Raw genomic sequence first — 17,023 nt, forward strand, 5'->3', positions numbered from 1 at the left:
TCCCCGGGCGAGCCAAAGCTCAGCCCACCCCCCGCATGCAGCTGCCAGAAGGGGACATGGTGCAGTGGTTGCTTCCCGAGCAGGGGGCTGCCGGAGCCAGCCCAGCCTGCAGCCAGCGCCTCCCAGCGGCCAGCAGGCCCCACACCACTTCCCGTGGGCTTGCTCCTGCACGATGCTTCAGGGCCCCAGCCAGGCCCCCAACATCCTCAAGTCATCACCCCGGAGCCTCTACACAGGGTGTCCCCTGCAAGCAATGGCGGCGACGCGGGCACAGCCTCACTCCCTGCAGGAGGCTGATTGGATTCCCTGGGAAGCACCCAGGCCCTGGCTGGAATCGCTCCCTGCCCCACTGTTCGGGGATGGGCAAAGCCACCTGGCAGCCTGGCCTGGGGCAGATTCCTCCTCCCAAGGGTCCTTCCTGCTCAGCTCTGGCTGTGGCCTTTTGGGAGGCAGAATCTGCCCAGGCCAGGCTGCCAGGTGGCTTTGCCGGTCCCTGAGCAGTGTCTGGGGCAGGGAGGCCATAGCCGGTGGGCACAGAGTGATGTGATGTCACTGTCAGCCCACAGGAAGAACTTTCTATATATCGCGTGAGAGGTTTATTCAAACAAAAGGGAAGTGGCTTTTCACCATAGCGCCCAGGCATTCATTCGATTTCTTGGACACGCTAAACAAGCCCTAATGCACCATCTAGTTCTTAGTTGGCCAAGGTGAACACTGCTTTGTTAGGAAACAAGTGTTAAGGGACCTTTCAGATGTACAGGGGATTGGGATGGGATATATATTTCATCTGAAAAACGAGACCCAGCTGTACCATTCCACCTCTCTGGGGGAATTACTTCTCCCTCTTCCCCCACGTGTACCACAAACAGATTAACCGGCTGAATTGCTCCTTGGAGGTCTCCCATCCCAAACCTAGGCTAGATTCAGTCTCCGTAGCACAAAACAATACATGCTCAGCCGGCAGGCCCGTTAAGTGGAAAAGCCTCACTATGATTTTGGTGCCAAACCCTCTTGTGAACAAACTCTGATCAAATACAACCAGAGCTAGTTTGTACGCGGCCAATTAGAATGGTTACCCAGCATGCAGTGCAAGACGTCCTACAGGTCAGGATTTTCCAATCTACGGGTAATGACCCTAAATTGGGTCCCCAAAGAGCTTCAGAGGATTGCACAGTGGCTCTGGTCCTATGGGCCTGGGTAGGTTTGCTTCCCCATGCCAAGCACACCCCCTTCAGCATCACAGGGCCACGTAGGTTTAGCCCACCCCCCTCTCCATCTTGACAGGGGCACACGCTCCTGGCCCAAATTGCAAGTGGCATTGCAGTCACCTGAGTGATGCTGCATCCAGAGGATGCAGCCCATAAAGCAGGGAGCTGAGTCCAGCCTGGCTCACAGGACAGGGAGAGTTCAAGGCAGGATCTGCAAACCTCCCCAAGCATTGCATGGCCCTGAGTGCCAGACACCCCCCCCCCCCCCCAGGGCCTGTTCACTGGGTTGCAACAGGCCACCCCCTGCCAGGGGCAGGACCCAATCCCCCTTCTTCTGACCTATTTACAGGCTTGTGACAGACCAACATACACAAGTCAGTCCCCAGCCCAGGAAGGTGGAGAACCTCTGCTACCAATTAGCAAAGACGAGAGTGAGGCAATGACATGGTTACCCTATTTATTAAAGAGATCCTTTCCAAATTAAAGGAAGCGGGGAGGAGAAGCAGAAGGATGAGGCTGTTGCACACAAGTGTTAGTTTGTGTCAGCAGAGGTTGTACATCTCATACAGCTCTAGAGTCCATGGTACAGCTCCCCCTCTACAGAAAAAGCTTTGAGCTTGGCCAAGTATTGTCAAAGCAAAAAGTTTAGTAGAATCCTCTTAAATAGCCAAGGACACAATGGTCATAAGTTACCAAATGAAACATGAGAAAAGACTGACCTCAATGCCACTGAGCAACACACGCAGGTTTTTGCCTAGATCAGAGTTTAATGCGAACTCACTCACTGCAAAGGTGAGTTCGCTGGCATGTCTGTGAAGGCAGGTGTGGTTGTCACAGGTGTGTAAGGACACAAACATGGATTGTCCAGATATTTACAACGATATTTGCCAACTTAACAGCCGGTCAACCAACTCAGGGCTACAAACCCGAGTCTCAATGAAGCCAGCAGTCTCTCTCCAAGTCAGGCGGGAGCAGATTGTGACTGTAGGAAACCTCTCCGAGGGGTGAGAGAGGACTCTGCTGTTAACAAGGGTATTGCCTTTTGAGCCAAGTTCATGATTCCAAAAGAACACTGCATCTGACTTCTCACAAAATGCCTTCGTTTTAATACAGTGCAATAGTTCCAACAGTGTCCACTTGGAACAATAGCAGCCAGAGACAAGACAAAGCAAGGGTCCAATCTCACGCTTAAGTATTTACAAAATTCTTTACACTAAAGGAAAAAATACTTTTAGGAACCATTCCCATGGGGTTTGGGAAAGGCATTTCATTCACTAGACATTATCAACAGTTGCTTGGTTCTGTGTTTACATCAAAGACGACATTATGCTTCATCACACACCCTAAGAACAATTAGCATCCATTTACATTTCTCGGAGGCTTCCCAAAAGCATTCAGGACTGTCAACAGAAACAAAGAGGGGTGACAGTATCCATGGATTCTCTTGTTTTGAGAGATGCACCCCTCTTCCCACATTCCCTCCCCCTTACATTCTGTACATGGCGCATACATACAAAGGGACCCAATAGAAACAGCAGCTCTATTATACTTGGTCTAATGTAGACTTCAAACGAATCAGCCATGACCCAGTGAGTCTGAGCCGCTCTCGTCGGCCTCTGCACTTAAAAATACAGGCAATGATGCTGGGTGGGAGGGTGAAGAGATGCCCAGGGAAGGCTCGTTACTAGAAGGAAAGGCTGGAATGTGTTTCAAGAGACAATGGGCTGCTGCCAAGGACAAGCATGGGGCTCGTCACCTGTGCTGCTGCCAAGGATCAGTCACGCCAGCCTCCGGGTGGCAGCGGCTTCACAAAGGGTGGTTTTTGACCCCAGATGGTCCTGGTGGGGACATGACAGCAGGATACCTGCAGCAACTAACTGCTGGTGGCAGTGAAGGATACAGCTTTGGGCAGTTCCTAGCAGAGCCCAGGGCTTTGGGGGGTCCACTCCTGAGAGTTGGAGGAGTCTCTGGGAGCAGCAGTCTCCGCAGCTTGTTCGTGGTCAGCGACTGAGTGCACATTTGGAGTCTTCTTTGGAGAAGCTGCTACAGTTCTCTGGAGAATTCCAGAACAAACAACTCCCAGCCCAAACACGCTGGAGGTGAGCAGAGGAGGGTTTGCTGGTGTGTCGCTGGACACTGAAACTGAGGTTTCTCCCGCCTGGGATCTGCTCGAGAAAGGCTCTGACTTGTGCTGAACACCAAGCATGAGGTGTCCACCCCAGCGAGTAACAGCCCAGAGGCCAAGGCCATGCACCTGGCAATCAACACTGCATTTTGCTAAAAGTGGGATCTTAATTATACCTCCATCTGCACTCTGCACCATGACCTGGTGCGCGACATGCCTCTACACCAGCAACCCTCTACACCAGCGCTCAGAGACACCCTTAGCAGAAGCCACGAGCACGCACCAGGCCCGCCGAAGAGGGGAGAGAGAGGATACAGGGAGGCGGTGGGACATGACATGACTTGGAAGCCTGGGTTCTCACTGGGTTGTTCCGCTTGTTTGTTTTCAGTGACTGAGCGCACAACATGGCAGGAATAAGATCTGAATGGGCAGCTTTAAACAGGCCACAGCTTATAAGCAAACCTGTCAGCTACAGGGAAGCGAACAATGAAAATCTAGGTAGATACAGTCAATGTAACAGTGCAGCTTTCGTACTGCCCCAATGAACGCAAGGACGACAACTGCAGGCAGACTGCTGTTGAAACAGACACCATCAATTTCCAAGAGACCCCTAAGGAATTCTACAAACCCTTGTCCCCTGTCGCTCACTGTAGATCCAGGGCCAATGCAGCGGAACCTTCTAGGGAGGTAGCGCCCCCCCCCCCCCCGACCCTAAAGGAAGTGGCTGTGTCGTCTCTACAGGAACTGACCACGATCTCCAGTCCAGTTCTGGAAACGGAGGCTCTCTCAAGGCCTAATCATATGAGCAGGTGGCATAAGAAGCCACTGACATCCAGGAGGCAGGAAATAGGAGTCCCACTGATGGAAGAAGAGTTTCTGCTGAGCTCAAGGGTCTGGTCTTCACTGCAACTGGACTCCCCCAGCTGGCCTGTGCCAGCAGACTCAGGCTTGTGGGGCTACCTGCAACATAGGTGTCAGGCTGCAGCGAAGGCCGGGCCTACAGCCCCGCCAAGTGGGAGAGTCCCAGAGATCGGGCTGCAGCCCAAGCCAGAACCTCTAGATTGCAATGAAAAAATCCCCAGCGCAAGCCTGAGCCAGCTGGCACAGGGTCTGGCTGCAGGAGGCAGCCCCTACCATGCCTCTCCCATGCACTTAAGCCTCCCGTACGGGCAACTTGTAACAGACAAGACAAGGCCCAGGCCTCTCGCCTGTGCGGGAGCAGGGAGGACTTACAGCAGCAGTACCCCGCCACCACAAGGAGGAGCTGCAAGTCAGCACCGCCTGGCTGCTGTGTGCCATCTCATGGCTAAGCGAAGCCCAATCTGGCCTGAGCTAAAGGCTGCAGCCTGCAAAAAGCTTGAGCCTGGATTGTCCTGTCCGCCTCCGAGGCTCAGGTGCCACGGCACACAGCCCGTGCATGTCACATGCCCAATGCAGACACTTCCAGGAGCCAGGCTTCTCTCATGGCCTTCGGTATGGGGGCAGGGGGCCTGTCAGGTTCGGCTACAGAGAAACGTGTGACCCTTGGCCCCTGCGACTCCCTCCCTCACTTGGATCAGAGAGCAGCAGCAGCAGCATGTTCCTGGCTTTAAGCACCTCAATGGCCTGCAACTCCCAGCGGCAGGTCACTGCTGGGGAGGGAGAGGCCATTGGAACATCCCCCCAGATCTAGAGTTCTCCTCCCTCCATGCAGGGAGGAAGGCAGCAGTCTGTGAGTATCGTCTGCCAGCATGCCAAGGCGGACACCCAGCCCACCTTGGAGCAGCCCATTCATGGGGAAGGCAGAGCACACCCACCTCCTCGGGCCAGAAGCTGGGCAAGCCAAGAAGCCAGGTCATTACAGCCAGCGGCTCTTTGCTTCCCCCATACAGATTCACAAGTTAATTGTAGAGGTCACTAGCTATTCCTCAATTCAGATCCAGTGGCATGTCTAGCCTGGATTGCTTCAGCATGGGAGCAGGTCTAGTCAATGGCCTTTAATACACTGCACTTACATAGCACCTTTCAGCTGAGGGGCCAAGTGCTTCCACCAAGATGGGCATTACCCGCATTCACGTGTGGGAACGGAGGCACAGAGTGGCTATGTGACTTGCCCAAGGTCACCGAGTCAGACTCCTGACTCTCCATCCTGCTGCCTGGGGGTAGACCATCCTGCACCCTCCTCAGGGAAGCTGGAACTGGACCTGGACCTGCCCTTCTCCCTGCCCCCGCCAAGCCAAGCCAAGCCCACGCTCTCCCCTGGGAGGTTTCATACTCTTGATGAAACAGGTCACTAGAAATAAGACAACCCAAAAAGTGCAGTAAACTAAACATTAAAAAAGCACATTTGTGCTGTGTCTGTGCAAAGATAAAGGAAATAAATACATGATTAAAACCGTAGAAAGGTTCACAGTATCACACACGGATCGGGAGCTGCAGGAGCGCCTCTCTGGACACAGCCCCAGGACTCTTTACACAGGAGCTCTGGAGGGAGGGCTCTTTGCTGTCCTTGGCTCAGGTAAGTATAAATACACGGTGCGCGCACTCCGCTCCAGCCCGAACGCAGCGCCCAGGAGCCGGCAGTGCAGCAAGCTCTTCCCCATCCCATCGGAACAGCCGCCTCAGCGAAAGGGACATCAGCTTGCAGAGGGAAACGCTGCTCTCTGGGACTTCAGGCTCTGCATAGAGATTACTGAAAGAGGCAAGGAGAGGGGTTAGCGTGCCAGGAGGGCTGCTGGGTTCAGTGAGCCTCACACAGTCAAGGCCCCGAAAGAGAGAAGCATGCGCACTTGGGACCCTCAGGTAAGAGGGCAGATCCAGAGGCTCTGGATCAGTGAGGCTTGACAGTACTAGGAACGATCAGCAGAGCCAGAGCTGAACCTGGTTTCTCACCGCACAGCAGCTCTTGCCTGCTGCCGAAGAGCCAATCTAAGATGCAGCAGGACTACCCCAGCCATGCGAGCCCAGGCCAAACCTCATGCTGGCGCTGCAGCCCGAGGTCAGAGCTTGCCCCTCTGGGCACCCATCAAAGCTTTCTCCAACACTTACTGTATCGCTCTCCTCATCGGAGACAGAGTGGACTTGAGTGCTATAGTGGAGAGGGGAGTAAACCCAACTCCTCTCGTCTGTGGGCTGCCAGAGAGGCCAGCGGCAGCAGGGATAGTGCAAGAAGAGCAGCGGCAGAGCAGGTGCGAGGGAGAGAAGAGGAGAAAATAAGAGTAGAAACATACAGTAACAACAGCTGCACACCTGGAGGAAGAGAACTGATCTTACAATGCGACTCCGGAGAAGGAGCCTTCCCCATCCTCAATACATACCTGACCCCCAACAGCATCTGGGGCAGCTACTAGCAGTGCTGCTAAAATGGAAACCTCTGTTCTGCTATGGGGCAGGTGGCAACACTTTCCACTTCCACCTTCCGAGAGAACTTCTCAAAGCCCCAGCCAGCCTCAGGTGACAGATGGGGAAACAGAGGCACAAAACACTATGGGTGTGTCTAGACTACATGCCTCCTTCGACGGAGGCATGTAGATTAGCCAGATCGGAAGAGGGAAATGAAGCCGCGATTAAAATAATCGCGGCTTCATTTAAATTTAAATGGCTGCCCCGATCTGCCGATCAGCTGTTTGTCGGCAGATCGGGGGAGTCTGGACGCGATGCCCCGACAAAGAAGCCTTTCTTCATCGACACAGGTAAGCCTCGTGAAACCAGGCTTACCTGTGTCGATGAAGAAAGGCTTCTTTGTCGGGGCATCGCGTCCAGACTCCCCCGATCTGCCGACAAACAGCTGATCGGCAGATCGGGGCAGCCATTTAAATTTAAATGAAGCCGCGATTATTTTAATCGCGGCTTCATTTCCCTCTTCCGATCTGGCTAATCTACATGCCTCCGTCGAAGGAGGCATGTAGTCTAGACACACCCTAAGTGACTTGCCTAAGTCCCACAGCAGGTTAGTGGCAGAGCAAGAATTAGACCCCAGATCTCTGGACTTGCAGTGCTGCATTTTACGCACCAGCCCATCCCTTTCCCCACACCTTCATCTGAAGCTGCATCTGCCCATGTCAGACTTTCCTGCCACTGCAAAGTTAAGGAAGCTTTAGTGGCAAACCCAGCAGTATTGGGTCCCCCTCGTGCGGATGTGCCCAGCAGGCAGCGGGAGCGCAGGGTTAGAGCATGTTGGACCATGAAGAGGAGCTGGTTAGTCACCGGTTGGAGAGCAGGCGAAATGGAGACCAGGGATGGGGGATGACAAAGGAGGCGACAGAACTGGAATGTTTGGGGAAGGATCCAGAGACTGAGCTACCCCAGACCCGCGTCGATGCAACAGACGCCGCCTCGGGATGAACAGGGAGCGGCTCGCCATCGAACGCAAGGCAGGGCACACGGGACAGAGCCACTTCTATCACGAACCGCTTTGGTTTCTGCAGTGGGGTTGGGGCGAGAGGTTCTCGCCCATTTCCCTTTGAATGCCCAGCTGGGCTAAGGCCCAGGCACTTGGGCGAAGCAGGGCTGGAACGGAGTCTGCCCGGGGGAGGGGTGCGCTACGAAGCCCATGGCTAATTGCAGGTTGTGCCAGTAAGGAGCCCTGCGAGGGGGCCCCAGACTCCAGAGCTGAAGCCTTAAGTACTGTGCTAGGACCTCTGGAGCCCTCCCTCCACCCCCACTGTGCAGAGCCCGCCCTGCTCAGATCCTTTATTCCCCGTGGCTGGTAATTACCGCTCTGGCTGAGCCCTGCTCTCCAGCCCCCACCTCCCCAGCCTTTCATGAGCACTGGAGGCGGGTGTTGGAGAAGGGTCTGTGCCTCCTGGTGACAGAAGCGTTCCGAGCGTGGGCTCCAGTTAACCCCTTCAGTGCTGGGGCGCCCTGAAACAGTAAACGGGGGCAAAATGGGATCACAAGCTCCCGGGGGTGGGGGAGACCAGATTTAAAGCTGCTCTCTGTTTTGCACCATTTTATTTCCTGTGGCTCCTGCCATGCACCATCTCACCGGCCCCATCTGCACCTTGCTGAACCAGGCTGTTACTACCTATGGCCTGCCTACTTGATGCCCCAGCCTCTCCACTTGGCAAAGGAGGGGCTGGGAAGATATCCCCCCCCTTAAGCTAACCCCTTGGACCCAGGGAAGGGAACATAGCTTCCTCCTCTGTAAACTTGGGGCAAACAAGGAGAAAGGAGACGCAACTCCCCCCGCGAGCCAGCCCGCCGGGGGCAGGGAAGGCACTAAACCCGACTGGAGCCCCCAGAGATTTTCCTCTGACAGGTACGAAGCTGCAGAAACTGGTCAGTGCATTAAACATCCAGAAATCAGCCCAAATCCTAAGGGCCACGATCCGTGTTTGTAGGTAGATTTTTATCATCAGCTTCCTACTGGCCAACTGGTGTCTCCTGGGAATCCAGCCTGTGTGTTCCAGCAGGGCCACGTGTAAGTTAACGGCAGACGTCTCCAAAGACGCTGGCACAACGGGTTAATAAAAGCAATTGGCTAAGTTCACTGGCCTAGGGAAAAAGGGGGCAGGAAGGAGGGCGACTACCTCGCACTCGACTCATTTCCAAAGATACTGAGGCACCCATGCTGATAAGGCCTAGCAGGTAACTCCCCAGGCTGTAGCGAGCGGCCTGAACTGTCGCACAGACACCCCACAAACCAGAGCTAGTCCCTGGAGCATCCAGGAGAGGGGGGACCATTCGGCCTTTGCTTGACCCCAGTGTTTCAGAGCTGCAGCCTGGCTCCCTTGCGTGCTAGCGTGTTCACTTACAGTCCCAGAGGAAAACGAGGCGGCTCGGAGTCTGCGCTGGTGGGGAGAGTAAATCCAGTACCTCCCATCTGTGAACTGGATGGCACCAGGGCAAGTGAGGTGAGAAAGGAAACAGAGGAGAAAGGATGAAATGAAAGAAAGGATGTAAGAGAAAGCAACCAAGGGGCTGGGCCCTCCAGGCCTGACAGGATCAGCTGGCTGGGGAGCCATGCGGGGGAGCAGGTGAGCCCCATGCCCAGCTACACTGCTCTGTGCCTCTACCCCAAGTGGGGGATCCGATGCAGCCTCACCCCCCGCAGTTACTGTCTTAAGCATCAGAAAGCAGGTCCCCCGAAGGCGAGTATATGCTCCCGTGCAACTCAGCGACCTCTCCTGTGGCCGAAGGCTGCTTCTGAATGCAGCTAGCTACTGGAGAGCCACCCGTCTGGACTGGCATGCTCAGCACTGGCCTGAGTTGCCAGGGAAGCAGGTTCCCTGGGTGAGTCAGTGGGGACCACAAGTCGGAGGCTGGGGAGGCAGGCCCAGCGCCCTGCACTGGTACCGCAGAGCCAGAGGGCTCGCAGGAGCTTGGAGGCATCGATGGGTTCCATGACTCGTGCACACTGCCTGGCACAGCACACTGGCGGATCCATCCCGACAGGCCGCCCCCTGAAAAGCAGGTGGACAGTCTATGGCCAGGTGGGGGTGGAGCCTTGCTAGAAGGTACTTCCCAATGGGAAGGCAGATACCAGGAAGCAGCTCACACTCAGCTGCCATCCACAGGCAAAGAAAGAGCAGCAAACGTGAGGGGAAGCTGTTTGCATTCTGAATCGCATGCAAAAAAACCAAACCAGAGAAGCTTTGAAACCTGAGCCAATTCCTCCTGCAGCTCCCTGGAGCTGTCCCAATTACTCGGCAATGAATGAGCAATTCTGCAGTGGAGTCACACGAGCACAAGGAAAGCCACCATGTGATGCCCAAATGTTCGCTGGGTCTGAGGTACCCACTTTAGGGTGATCTTGGTTTCTACGCAAGTGTCAAATTGGGGGGCACAGCTCTTCCCTGCTGTAACTTCACTGCAGCCACATTAGCAGCAAGGCCAGGATGCAGGTGCCTAAACAGAGGGGTCAGCCGGCAGTCTGCCTCAACTTTTCCTTGTTGGCCTTGGTAGCTCAGAGAGGAGGAACATGCTGCTAGAAGTCTCCTCTCTCGGCTCCAGCAGGTGCTCAGACATTGCGAGAGCTGGTGGAGGGATACAGCCCAGAGCGACTCAGCACACTGCTGCCACCTCACTTACTCCCTGCCTCAGTACTAGATTTCCACTGCGCCATCTAATGCATCTGCCTGCAGAAAAGGAAACAAATCAGTTCACCACGGACCTCGGCGGTCAGCCAGCACAGCAACATTCTGCCTGGCCTCCAGGAGGCGCCGAGGACAGAGTAGGATCTAAAGCCTCCTCTTTTCGGGGGAGAAACAACGAACATTCCCAGATACGGACAGCTGGCCTGTTTAAGCCAGTCCATGTAGGCAGCCAAGCCCCGGTAAAACAGCAATGCCTAGCAGCTCCTGGGCCTGCACGTGCTGCCTTTGGGCTGGCACCTTCCTCTCTAACCCTGAGGGCTTGGGTGACTGATGGCCATGGATCAGATCCACAGCGCCTGGAAGAGCCAGGCCGGGCAGTTTTCCCTCATCGTGCTGCCTTGTACCTCAGCTCTAGCTCGAGTGCTGCTTGGACACGCTGTCTGGGCATACGAAGGCCTGGGCGGAGAGAGTAGCTTACAAAGTATATGTCTGTGACTGGCACATCATCTTCATCCGAGGCCTGGCTGGCTGGCTCCGAGGCCTGGCTGGCTGTCTCCACCTCGATCGCAGCTGGGGCTATTGCAATGGCACAAGCTGAAGAGGCTGCCTCTCTGAGGAAGAAACAGAGAACATGAGAGCAGCTTCCTTCAGCAGAAGGAGGAACTGATCGGATCGACTTGAGGGGGGCTGAAGGGCTCAGGGGACTGCCAGTCTGGACACCAGCCGGGCTCCACAGCGCTATGGCTCAGAGCGGTTTGGGGTCAGAGCATCACTCAGCTCCCTGGGGGAGGAATCTAAGCTCTCAGGTGTCTGGTACCCAGAGCAGATCAGTGCTCATGCATCTCAAAGAGGAGGGAGCCCCTTCCAGGCCCAGCAGTACCACAGTATTAAGGGAGCAGGAAGGAATTCATTGATCATCCTTCATGTAGGAACAAATGATACGGCTAGATTCTCGCTGCAACGAATTAAGGGAGACTATGCTGGGCTGGGGAGGATGCTCAAGGAAATTGATGCTCAGGTGATCTTTAGTGGAATTCTGCCTGTTCCTAGAGAAGGGCAACAAAGATGTGACAGGATTATGATGATCAATAGATGGCTTAGGCAGTGGTGCTATAAGGAGGGCTTTGGGATGTATGGCCACTGGGAGGCATTTCTGGACAGAGGACTGTTCTCTAGAGATGGACTTCACCTAAGTAGGGAGGGAAGTAGACTTCTAGGACGGAGGCTGGCTCAACTTATTAAGAGAGCTTTAAACTAGGAATTTGGGGGAGATGGTTGGGAGATGCCCAGGTAATCTCTACGCCAGATTTTAACACAGAGGGAGGAAAATGAAGTAAGAAAGGATATAGCTGGGAGTAGGAGAATGAACATGAGGAAGGGTGGGGTGGATACTAGTCTAATAGGTCATATTGGAGGTATAACGTCTGTGCCAAATTGGGTAAAAAATGTGAATGAGGCCAAACAGCAAAAATTAAGATGTTTGTACACCAATGTGAGGAGCCTAGGTAACAAAAAGGAGGAACTAGAGCTATTGGTACAGGAAGTGAAACCAGATATTATAGGAATAACAGAAACATGGTGGAATACTAGGCATGACTGGAGTACAGGTATTGAAGGGGATGTGCTGTTTAGGAAAGACAGAAATAAGGGTAAAGGTGGTGGAGTCGCATTGTATATCAAAGAGGAGGTAGATTGTAAAGAAATAAAAAGTGATGGAATGGAGAAGACAGAGTCCGTTTGGGCAAAAATCACATTGGGGAAGAAAACTATCAGATCCTCCCCTGGGATAGTGCTTGGGGTGTGTTATAGACCACCAGGATCCAATCTGGATATGGATAGAGACCTCTTTAATGTTTTTAATGAAGTAAATACTCATGGAAACTGTGTAATCATGGGAGATTTCAACTTTCCAGATATAGACTGGAGAACAAGTGCTAGTAATAGTAAAAGGGCTCAGATTTTCCTAGATGTGATAGCTGATGAATTCCTTCATCAAGTAGTTGCTGAACCAACAAGGGGGGATGCTATTTTAGATTTGGTTTTGGTGAGTAGCGAGGACCTCATAGATGAAATGGTTGTAGGAGACAACCTTGGCTCGAGTGATCATGAGCTAATTCAGTTTAAATTAAATGGAAGGATAAACAAAAATAAATCTGAGACTAGGGTTTTTGATTTCAAAAGGGCTAACTTTAGTAAATTAAGGAAATTCGTTAGGGAAGTTGATTGGACTAAAGAAATTATGGATCTTAAAGTGGAGGAGGCCTGGAATTATTTTAAGTTAAAGTTGCAGAAGCTGTCAGAAACCTGTATCCCTAGAAAAGGGAAAAAATGTATAGGCAGGTGTGTTAGACCAAGCTGGATGAGCAAGCATCTTAGAGAGGTGATTAAAAAAAAGCAGAAAACATATAAGGAGTGGAAAATGGGAGGGATCAGTAAAGAAAGCTACCTTATTGAGGTTAGAGCATGTAGGGATAAAGTGAGAAAGGCTAAAAGTCAGGTAGAGTTGGACCTTGCAAAGGGAATTAAAACCAATAGTAAAAGGTTTTATAGCCATATAAATAGGAAAAAAACAAAAAAAAAAAGAAGTAGGACCACTAATTACTAAGGATGGAGTGGAGGTTAAGGATAATCTAGGAATGGCCCAATATTTGAACAAATACTTTGCTTCAGTCTTTAATGAGGCTAATGAAGAGCTTAGGGATAATGGTAAGTTAACAAATGGGACTGAGGATAAGGAGGTAGATATTACCATATCCGAGGTGAAAGCCAAACTTGAACAGCTTAATGGGAGTAAATCGGGGGGCCCAGATGGTCTTCATCCAAGAATATTAAAGGAACTGGCACATGAACTTGCAAGTCCATTAGCAAACATTTTTAATAAATCTCTAAACTCAGGGGTTGTACCATTTGACTGGAGAATTGCTAATATAGTTCCGATTTTTAAGAAAGGGAAAAAAAGCGACCCGGGTAACTATAGGCCTGTTAGTTTGACATCTGTAGTATGTAAGATCCTGGAAAAAATTTTGAAGGAGAAAGTAGTTCGAGACATTGAGGCTAATGGCAATTGGGACAAATTACAACATGGTTTTACAAAAGGTAGATCGTGCCAAACCAACCTGATCTCCTTTTTTGAGAAAGTAACAGATTTTTTAGATAAAGGAAATGCAGTGGATCTAATCTACCTCGACTTTAGTAAGGCATTTGATACAGTACCACATGGGGAATTATTGGTTAAATTGGAAAAGATAGGGATTAATATGAAAGTTGAGAGGTGGATAAGCAACTGATTAAAGGGGAGACTACAGCGGGTCATACTGAAAGGTGAACTGTCAGGTTGGAGGAAGGTTACTAGCAGAGTTCCTCAGGGATCAGTTTTGGGGCCAATTTTATTTAATTTTTTATTGCTGATCTTGGCACCAAAAGTGGAAGTGTCCTAATAAAATTTGCAGATGACACAAAGTTGAGAGCTATTGCCAATTCAGAAAAGGATCGGGATATCATACAGGAAGATCTGGATGATCTTGTAAATTGGAGTGATAGCAATAGGATGAAATTTAATAGTGAGAAGTGTAAGGTTATGCATTTAGGGATTAATAACAAGAATTTTAGTTATAAGCTGGGGACACATCAGTTGGAAGCAACGGAGGAGGAGAAGGACCTCGGAGTCCTGGTTGATTATAGATTGACTATGAGCCGCCATTGTGACATGGCCGTGAAAAAGGCTAATACGATCTTGGGATGCATTAGGCGAGGTATTTCCAGTAGGGATAAGGAGGTGTTAGTGCAGGCATGTCCAAAGTCCGGCCCGCGGGCCAATTGCGGCCCGTGTTCCGGTTTAATACGGCCCCCCAGGTAATTTGGCAATATCTATCTTTTATGGCCCCCCAACGAATCCATATGTATTGAGATGAATACATTGTAAAATCTCAGTTAATGTCAGTTGGTCTAAATCAGTTATAAATATATTTGGACACAACATGTATACTTGGTGTTATGTTCCTGTTCATATTTTTTGAACTTAGAAGTTGACAGACAACCTTTATTACCAATAATATGTAATGTACTTTACAATATTCCTGACATATATTTCAGCTTCCTGGATTTTTTTTTCATCTGGCCTTCAGATATGAAAGGCAGAGTGATTTAACACCTGTTTAAGATTTGTCATCCATGTGACGAAATGAAAAGTATGCCGTTTGCAATAAACTTTGCATAAAATTGTTAATTTGCATTTAATTTTAATGGTTCAAAGAATGTCAGGCAAAATGGTCGGCCCTCACGCATGTTCACTTCATCAAATCTGGCCCTCTTTGAAAAAAGTTTGGACACTCCTGTGTTAGTGCCATTATACAAGGCATTGGTGAGACCCCATTTGGAATACTGTGTGCAGTTCTGGTCTCCCATGTTTAAGAAGGATGAATTCAAACTGGAACAGGTACAAAGAAGGGCCACTAGGATGATCCGAGGAATGGAAAACCTGTCTTATGAAAGGAGACTCAAGGAGCTTGGCTTGTTTACTTTAACCAAAAGAAGGCTGAGGGGGGACATGATTGCACTTTTTAAATATATTAGAGGGATAAATACCAGGGAGGGAGAGGAATTATTTAAGTTTAATACCAATGTGGACACAAGAACAAATGGATATAAGCTGGCTAGTAGGAAGTTTAGACTTGAGATTAGACGAAGGTTTCTAACCATTAGAGGAGTGAAGTTCTGGAACGGCCTTCCAAAGGAAGTAGTGGGGGCAAAAGATCTATCTGGTTTCAAGATTAAACTAGATGGGTTTATGAAGGGGATGGTTTGATGAGATAACAGGATCTTGGTAACTAACTGACCATTCATTATCAGTGGGAAATAGATCAATGGAGGGATGATAGGAGTTACTATAGAGAACTTTCTGGGTGTCTGGCTGGTGAGTCTTGCCCACATGCTCAGGGTTTAGCTGATCGCCATATTTGGGGTCGGGAAGGAATTTTCCCCCAGGGTAGATTGGCAGAGGCCCTGGAGGTTTTTCGCCTTCCTCTGTAGCATGGGGTACAGATCACAGCTAGAGGATTCTCTGCATCTTGGGGTCTTCAAAGTATTTGAAGGCTTCAATATCTGAGATATAGGTGAGAGGATTATTCTGGGAGGGGTGGGTGAGATTCTGTGGCCTGCACTGTGCAGGGGGTCGGACTAGATGATCATAATGGTCCCTTCTGACCTTAAAGTCTATGAGTCAGGCTGGCCAGCAGCTGGAGGAGCCACACTGCAGCAGCAGCTGCACAGGCAATGCTAACTCCTGCCACATGGCTGGTACCAACAGCAGCTCCTGCCTTGTCACAGACAGACACTTGCCCATTGTCGCCGTCCTCAGGCACAACGATCTCAACGTCACACTTGCTCGCCAGCTCTACGGTTATCTGCTGCAGCTCCTCTTCCACCCGCGCCTCCTCGTGTGACCTGCAGAGCCCAAGGGACACAGGCCTGTCTACTCCGGTCCACACCATCTCCCCCACGTCCATCAGCCTCCCAGCCCAGCACTGCCACAAACACAGCTCCTGGTACCCATGGGCAGCTGCGCCACACACATGTACCAGCTCTCTTAGCTCCTGCAGTCAGGCTCTCCCGGACTCTTGCAGCCCCACTGCCCAGCCCAGAGGGTCGAACCCCTCCTGGTTGGGAGGCGAGAACTGGGCAGTGGGATTAGCTGGAGCAGAGACCCTGCTTTACCCCAGGATGGCTGGCAGCCTGAAGCTGCCTGCTGGAGAGGAGGAAAGCGGGGGTGAAAGGAGGAGCTGCATTGGTGACATTCCAGCTGTGCCAGAGGACACACTTGAAGACTATAACAGAGTTCAAAAAAGCACGAGGGAATTCCTGGAGGAGAAGTCCCTCGACAGCTACTAGCCAGGCTAGTGGCCCTAGCCGCCATTTGCCGGGGCAGGAAATCCCTTGATGCTTGCCTGTTCCATTTATTTTCTCTGGGGCACCAAGCATTGGCCACTGTTGGCAGACAGGACACTAGGCTAAGATGGACCTTTGATCTGACCCAGCCTGGCCGTCCTTACGTTCCTATGCATTTCCCGCCATGCCTAGGATGTGCACAAGTACCAAAGGTGAACAACACAGTACAGACTAGATTATATACCATAACCTTAGGGAGAGCCATGTGTCTAGGGACCGCCTGCCTGTTTTCAACCCAAGCGGCTAGTCAAGAGTCTGGGCACTGTGGATGCTCCAGTAGGGAGTAGCAGTCTGTGATTCTTTGCTGCAGTTTTGTTTCTTTACAGACAATATACCAAGTTCTGTATCTTTGAATAGAGAAGGAATCAAATACTAGGAACAGCGTATTTGCGCAGATCACGAAGAACACTCTTTTCAGCCAGCACACCTGGACCAAACTCCTTGCCCCAAGTTTCTCCCAGTCTCAGACATGGAGCTGTTATCCGCTCCTTCCCCGCTGTCTGTCTCTCTGGTCCCCAGTGTTCTGCTTACCGCTACCCTGCAAAATATCAGCAAAACCTCCTGGGGATTCACATTCTTTTCTGTCCTAGGTGGAGCCGTATCCTTACAGGTACGTTAACTGAAGGGTGCGTTCACAGCTATCAATTTCAATGCGACAGAAAAGCCCCTTGTTACGTAGGCTGCATCTACACTCTGGATCTGTGGCAGCATGGGTATGCTGCTCTGGGCCC

The 17,023-nt window shown here is 51.3% G+C and overlaps 1 protein-coding gene across 12 annotated transcripts in view; it reads right to left on the bottom strand.

Annotated features, from left to right (window-relative positions):
* Nucleotides 1-1,651: 1,651 nt before the first annotated feature.
* The window catches only part of PIP5K1C (phosphatidylinositol-4-phosphate 5-kinase type 1 gamma), a 77,057-nt gene continuing 61,685 nt past the window's right edge, over nucleotides 1,652-17,023 (bottom strand). For 3 of the 12 annotated variants that reach the window (XM_075903296.1, XM_075903295.1, XM_075903298.1), the window contains exons 15-17: nucleotides 15,687-15,791; nucleotides 10,754-10,960; nucleotides 1,652-6,004 (exon numbers count right to left, since the gene is read on the bottom strand). In XM_075903296.1, the coding sequence (XP_075759411.1) occupies nucleotides 5,827-6,004; nucleotides 10,754-10,960; nucleotides 15,687-15,791 (490 nt within the window). In that variant the 3' untranslated portion in view covers nucleotides 1,652-5,826. Of the gene's footprint in view, nucleotides 6,005-6,360; nucleotides 6,445-7,186; nucleotides 10,961-15,686; nucleotides 15,792-15,815; nucleotides 16,831-17,023 lie in introns of those variants that run through there. The other 9 variants (XM_075903306.1, XM_075903300.1, XM_075903307.1 and 6 more) reach the window with 7 other exon arrangements.

Source organism: Pelodiscus sinensis, chromosome 19 (genome assembly GCF_049634645.1).
Source record: "Pelodiscus sinensis isolate JC-2024 chromosome 19, ASM4963464v1, whole genome shotgun sequence".
Classification (NCBI taxonomy): domain Eukaryota; kingdom Metazoa; phylum Chordata; order Testudines; family Trionychidae; genus Pelodiscus; species Pelodiscus sinensis.